Below are 7624 nucleotides of genomic sequence, written 5' to 3'. Positions count from 1 at the left end.
CAAAGGTATAATCAATCGCCAGGTCAGATCCTCGTTCTCACTAGCAGATCGAGACGAAAGGAATTTTTGTTGGAAAATATCTTTGATGAAATGAGAGCAATGTACTTCCAAAAGGACATTAACATGTTTTCCCAATATTCTGCTTATTCCCGACAATAGTATACAATAACTTGACTTTCATTTGTCTGCTAAATCGTTAAATTTGTCACGTAATTGACTTAGTTCAGGGAAATTAAAAACATTCGCAGTAAATTTTACTCGACCGAGTCTCTGTGGTTAAAACAGTATTTTCAACTGCTGGCCCAATATGCCAGTCTCCTGTACAAAGCTGACCTGCGGTTATATCATATTTCCTCAGTCACAAAACTTTGGTCTATTTTCTATTTCAAACGTAGCGATTGATTTGACAGTTGCTGCTTATCTCGCGGTTTTTACGTTAATAACTAAGTTTTGATCGACGAAGGGTTTTCTGATAAAAGCCAATATGAAATTTCTAGAGTGAAACGCTCTTTCATCAACTGCAAGTGTCGATTCAGGGAATTGGTGTTATCGTCGTATTTAAAATATTGATAGTCTATGTAGTGATAGTGTAAAAAATAAACTTTAGAAAAGTAGTTGTCATTTAGAGTCTAAAATGACAACGTTGTAATAAAGTTTACAACATATTAGAAGGTTTTATTCGCTTTATGGTCATCTGTGCAGAGAATTCAAAAAAGTAGTTAATGGGGTATACATCCCCTCTATAGAATTCCCATCTTTTTGGAAAGAAAAATGTGATTAATTGTAAAAATATGCCTAATCAATTTAAAGAGCTGTAGCAGTTGACTGGCTTATGTAGCCCGTGTAATATTTGGTGACTATTCTTTTGATGTCTATCACAACACAAAAATTTGCCTGACCCTTGTCAGTTTACTTTTTTAGCCTATTAGTAGTGGAATAAATATTTAATTCCGTTTTAGTTCAATTCTTGCTTATGAATTGGCCCTTTACTAGTATTAATCCCCTACCTTGTCCATAAGCATCAAAATTTGTGGCTGCATGCGTGGTTTTCCAAAAATATGACAAATGTTGTATTTATCGCAACTTTTAGTCATAAGAACATTACTAAATTCTCTTCCATGATCGGTATGAAGTAGTCCGACGTAATAAAAACGTTCTGAAATAAAAGCAATATTTCATTTGCCGATTTTGTGTTCTAAGCAGTGTCCATTCTCCGGCGTGTCAATACTCTGGACGCCCACAAACTATTTTTTAAATAAAATTATTTCGAACAGGTTAGACTTGACATGGGCAAGTACACTTATTTTTGTTAATGAAAACCTCTAATTATTGTCTACGCAAACCTTTCCACACAGCCGTTCCAAGAAACAGTTTATTGATGATAGTCTCTTGTGGTGACTATTTCACTGATGTACTCAAACAGCTTTACCAGAAACGGATCGGTATAAGGAGATGTGATTTGTAGGGGGGAAAAAAGGTAATGTATTAAAATAGTACATATTCAGTAAAAGTTTTTCTGAAATTAAGTTATATAATCAATAATTGAACTTTAACTTATATATTTTCTATAAATATTATTTTTTTAATAATTAAAAAGTATAAATATTGAATCACTATTTCATCGATTATTATTTTCATCAGCTATTTTTGACAGTTTATTATTATTTGTTATTAAACATTTTTTTTAAATATAATTTTGAATATTCTTATTGCTTTATAATTAGTCTATTCAAGCATACGTTTCACCACTAAAAAAACAAAATTAAATAAATTTATTTTATATGGAAAAAGACGGAAGACAGGTTTGTATAGCTACAGTTCCTCTATTCGGTGGGTGGTATTTTGGAGGATTGCCCCGCCTTTCCTAGACGTGACAGTAAGCCAGAAAAGCACATTTAGGACTATAAATCAGTCGATCATCAAAAGCACTAATTAGTCAATCATCTCCTGTGACTTTATCTAACCATAACTTACAGCTTCCATTTACATAAATATCTTCCTTTCCAAAAAAGCGCTAAATATTATTATTTTTTAATTAACTACCAAAAAAAGAACTTCTAGAACTCTGACCCTGGGACATGGTCTTCTCAGTCCGATCATTGTGGGCAGGCTCGAATCTTTCAGAAAAATCTACTTCATTGACATGAATCGGGGATCACAGGGGATTATAATTAACTGGCTTACTCGGGTCTTTGGTCAATAAATAAATAAAATGACAAACTTCGAGACCACGACTTCTGTTTCCTTGTCCACACGTGGAGTAAGAATCCCAGTTAATCGCAGAGTCCGAGGAGAAGCCGGGAATTTTTATGGAGATGGCTCAGTCCTCCATTCGAGCTTACAAGGGAAGGGAAGTTTTTTGGTCGTGTCGAACCGATTTTTCCGCCATTTAAATTGTTACAAGCCTTCCGAGTAGTTTCTTTTATTAACTGGTTGTAGAAACCAACGCGGACTTGTCTCTATTTTATGAGAGGATGGGTTCCCCGAATCTTTCTACTTCGGGATCGATCCTTCCACGATATCGACGACTCTTCTGACCAGAGATCTCAGTCACGAGCAGACCAGACAGGAACTACGCACACTCAGCAAGGAAATCAAACAAGATCAATCCTCCAAGGTCGTTCTGCCGAATCTCAAGTGACAGACACATTTCACGTTTGTATGGAAATATATGTTTAGAGGGAAAGTCGGATATGTCTGGAAGTATTTTTTGTTGACTAAATCTCCAGTGTCTTGTCTCCACAAACATGCAAGTTGACAATGTCCGGATCCTTCTCAGGTCCTCGATTGAGAGTTCCCAAAAGAATATCAGAGTGCCCTTCATTAGTGGAAATTTAATGAGACTAAAATAGCCAATAATTAAACTTTTGTGGTCGAGTTTAGTAAAGATTGGACAGACCTACCTTCCACACTGGCAGTCGACTTGCAAAAGATTTCATTTTCCTTTGCATATGATGCTTTCTGACATGCCCGACACGTTCGAAGGATATCTCAAAGTCACTTTCAAGTCGGCCAAAATACTTGATTTGGATGGCTTTATAAAAAGTATTCCAAATAATCGAGGATACATCCCCTAAAACCACACTGAGATTCCCCAGTGGACAGACAGTCTCCATCTCATGGAGTATTTCTGTTATGTCAATGAATTAGGGCAACAGTCGTGCTCTATTCAGGCCAATGATTACCGAGAACTGTGGTTGTTCTTGGAGGCATTACTGGCTTCATTAAAGGACGACTATTCTCAACTAACTTACAGCGGGGATATCCTTACAGGTGGTCTTTTCCATTTGATTACACACACAATAAAGTATGACACAAGTTTCGTGCACAATTGAGGAAATTACGACAAGAAATGAGCGACTACTGTCAACAACTGCGTTCAGTAAAAAAGTATTTGCTGTCCAAAGTACGTGACCCAACAATCAAGACACTTGGCCACTACGAGTGGGTGTGTGAGGACCAACAAAATGAATTATTGCCCCATAAATTTAATTGTTTGCTTGTACTGATCAAGTCGATTTAAACAAGCGTGAACTACAGCGAGTGAGTTTTCAGTTGGCGACTGTGCTTAGCACGTGTATAGCATTAATCCACATTAATCGTGGGAGGAGTATGTGTTTTCTCCTTACTCGGTGGATGAGGTTGAGCCAATATGTCAATGGTAGGATTGGGACGAAACTGTTCGGGATAATGTGACTAATTTGTTGTAATAACTTTACAAGGTAGACCATAGGGATTAGTCAGATTGGTCTCTCTTCTTGTACTCCACTAATTAATCTGATCAAACAGCTATTGGCTAAGATCATAAATTAGGCTTTTTAATAATGTCACTTGGTTAGGTTAAGGGTCATTTATAAAACGTCTCGGATTTGAATTAATACACTTGGATTTCGAGCACTAAGTGTTCCAAAAGCTGAGGTTTTGTCCAAAAAATCGAAACAGATTAATTAATCCGAAAAGTCATAAAATCATTATTTATAGATAATAATTATCAGTTTTATTCACATATTCATAGATTTTCTTTAAACGACTGAATAAATTGTCTGAAGCAGAAAAAATCCTCCATTTATTCCACAGGATACACATTTCCATGGAGGTAAATTAATTTTATTAATAAGTCACAAAAAATCTCCGGGTGATATCGCAGGCATTACATTGGCTTTTTCGAAATGAAAAAGCGTCGTCCAGTTCCATGATCGAGACCCACAGGCTGTAGAATAGAACAAAAGCTATCGAATCAAGGTTTCTCTGACAATGTCGTAAGGAGTAACAAAGTAATCTACGCACAATCAGTTTGCTAAAGAGAAGGTAAAGTTTCTTATAGTGGATAACTTTCACGCAACGAAAAAAATAAGGCTGACTTATTTAAAGACACACAGGGAGTCAAATCGTGATCTGGCGGATTTGTTATCAAAAAAAGATCCGGCGTAGATCAAAGGAACAGCACAAAGCCAATTGCCAAAATAGGGCAGGCAAGCAGTGATCAAGGCTGATAGACCAGATTAATTCGAACCTAGATTTTTTAGTTTTTATTTTAAAATTTTTTTGAAATTAAGATATATAATCAATGACCGAACTTTAACTTATATATTTTCTATAAATATTATTTCTTTAGATAATTTCTTTAGATATTTTTTAAATAATTATTATCATCAGCGTGTTCTATTTTCGACAGTTGATTATTATTTGTCATTCAACATTTTTTTAAATATAATTTTGTATATGCATTTTATTGAAGATTAAATATTGGGTACATGTAGAATATCTTGAGAAAAGTTATTTTACAAGTTAATGTGTACATTTTTAATAATTTAATTTCAATTGAATGCATCTTTTTTAAATGATATGTTTCCCTTTCTATTATATACATTGATTTTTATTGATATTTTATAATTTATCGACTTTATTTTTTTGTATGTTATATCTATATTAAAATTTGATTCAATTGCTGTAAATTTTACAGTGAAAAATGTTAATTTTTAATCTCATTATCATTCTTGTTTTGACAGATATTGTGGGAAACTTGAGATTTAAACCTCTACTCAAGGGGTCCATCACCAACACAAACAATAATGGAGACAAACTATCCCCTTGCAATATGCCTCTTCCCAATTTCACTTTACGAATGGCACGAGTATTCAGCTTTAGATGCACAGTCCATCTTCCCACCAATGATTTAACAAAGTTAACAATCCACTTTGCGATTCCAGAGTTGTCCATCAACCTTTTATCGAAGGATGAAATAATATTATTATAGCACTTTCACGAAAGCCATAATGTTTATAGCCCCGCATGTGCAACACAGAGAGAGAAAATGTTATTTAGTAACTAGCTAATCCGAACGAGGTCTCTGCTCCAACTGTGTTTCTCGCTTGTGGTGATGTAGACATCCGGTTCCGCAGTGGTGTATCACTGTTGACGGCGTCACTCGTCAATCCGGGCTGCATGTAATATGCATGGAACCTTCGGCCGAAACGATGACAGTGAGATTCGAACCCAGATCTTCACATTCCAAATAGCTATAGAGAAAGAATGTCATTCCAACACAAATTCTTTTAATATCTAACATACTAAGAATAATTGTTCTATTTCAAAAAATCATTCACCACTATACGATTCCCACGACAATATATTCGTCCCATTATAAATATGCTTTGATGGAGGGCCTATTAAGAGAATCTCTGTTTGACAGGACTGTGAGAAATAATTATTTGAAAACTCTTTATTCTAAACAAAAGCTGCTCATTCCAGAATTAAAATGCCAATTCGAGATTAACAATCAAAAAGATTATTTGTCCAAAACCCAAATCTCTGTGCTCAGCATATATAATTTTTTCCATGTAAAATTGCTGTGCATCTATTTTCACACTTTTTTCGGTTAACAAAAAACTCTGCAGTGGGAAGGTGGCCAGCCTACACTTCACTATTGTGGTTTCGTAACCATTATATAGAATATCTAAATATATTGTGAATTGGGACCCATTCGTGAATACGCACGAATGAACTACACAGTGAGTAATTTGAAATACTGAAAGGGAAATTGAAATACCTAATTTAAAATAAGCAATTTTTCAAAATTGTTCTGTTATTTTACATTCAATTTGGATCACTGCGTGAACAAAAATCAGACAAGTGGGACCATATTTTATTCATTTAACTGTATTTGTTAATACTCTTTCTGAAAAATGGCCATGTTTGATAGATTGTTTCTTAAATAAAATTAAATTAATCAGGCCGGACAATATCAAGGAACCGGACACTGTGACATACGAAATTAAATAATCGTGGAAGATTTACAATGATGTGAATAATGAGTAGGCAAGAATTAAATTCATTCATAAAGATAAAAGTAAATTTAACTGTATCGAAATTTTCCAAAAGCTCAAATGGTTAGCAAAGTTTTTTTCTTGCAACGAGGAAAACAAGTGTAACCCATTTTGAGACACATGGCGGATTCGTCATCCAAGAGGGATCCTCTGGAAATCAATAAGACAACATTAAACCAATCGCTAAATTGGCGGATGTTAAGAGGTGTTCAAGGCTGGCAAAGGAGTGGGTCGAGAGCATAGATTTTTCAGCTTTTATTTTAAAAGTTCTTCAGAAATCCAGCCAAGAAGTTTATTTACGAAACCAAAATTTAATTAAGGTTAAAATATTTAAATAGGACTTTCAATCCCGATTGGTAGTCTCTCTTCTCCTTTTAGGAGAAGAGTCTGCTGCTTGTTCCTCTTCATTCTCTATCTCTGCGTCAGTTTTTGTGCGTCTTTTATCTTTGAATGGAGTGTCCTGGTGGCATGCCATTTCTACTAGTTGATCGGTCGCAGAGGCATATTCCTCGCCAGTTATCTTCATTCCATGCTTGTGTTCAATTATCATGCTCTCTAGCGTCCTTTTGAGCACAACCGATTGGATGTATGTCATTGTAGATTTTTCAATATATAGTTTATCCATATAATTTTTGAAGCATCTTGTGACAACACCATCCCAGGTCAGAACCACGGGAATAATTTTAACTTGGCATTCGTAGAGTAGTGATAGTTCATTTGCAAGGAAATCATATTTGTGAAGTTTCTCAACTTCCACTTGTTTTAAGCGGTCCTGAGATGTTATGCCCACCTCGATTAAGGTTATTTCCTTTTTAATCTTGTCATAAACAAAGATATCCGGTTTATTGAAGTTGACTTTATTTTCTGTTATAATTGACGTGTCAACTCTAATTTCTACATTTTGAGTTGACAATATCGACTGAACTGAATGAGTCTTTAATTTCCTGCTCTTTTTGATTCCATACATTCGACAAATATGAAGATGGACACATTTAACCACCTCGTCATGTCTTCGGAGGTAATCGCTATTGAGCATTTTACCACACTGAGTGGCCAGATGATCAACAGTTTGTTTACTTTTTTTACAGTGATTGCATAACGGCCTCGTGTTTGCAAAAAACAAATTTCTATCTTGCAGAAGGCAGTATAATGCTTCACTTCGGGGGCCATTATTTCCTTTGGCTAACCATTCTGAGGAAGTAGAAAGATCGACATTTGATTCATCCAGGCATTTGAACATAACAGAGTGTAGTGACTTGGACTTTATTTTGTTTAGCAAATATTTTTTCTGAATGTCT

General features: G+C 35.1%; 1 protein-coding gene across 1 annotated transcript; it reads right to left on the bottom strand.

Moving 5' to 3' along the window:
• Positions 1 to 6669: 6669 nt before the first annotated feature.
• LOC115231568 lies at positions 6670 to 7566 on the bottom strand. Its single transcript, XM_029801562.1, has one exon. It carries the CDS (start codon positions 7564 to 7566, stop codon positions 6670 to 6672), a length of 897 nt encoding a protein of 298 aa, XP_029657422.1.
• Between the last annotated feature and the right edge of the window lie 58 nt (positions 7567 to 7624).

This window comes from Octopus sinensis, unplaced genomic scaffold (assembly GCF_006345805.1).
Source record: "Octopus sinensis unplaced genomic scaffold, ASM634580v1 Contig18740, whole genome shotgun sequence".
NCBI lineage: Eukaryota > Metazoa > Mollusca > Cephalopoda > Octopoda > Octopodidae > Octopus > Octopus sinensis.
This window is presented reverse-complemented; position numbering and strand designations above follow the sequence as displayed.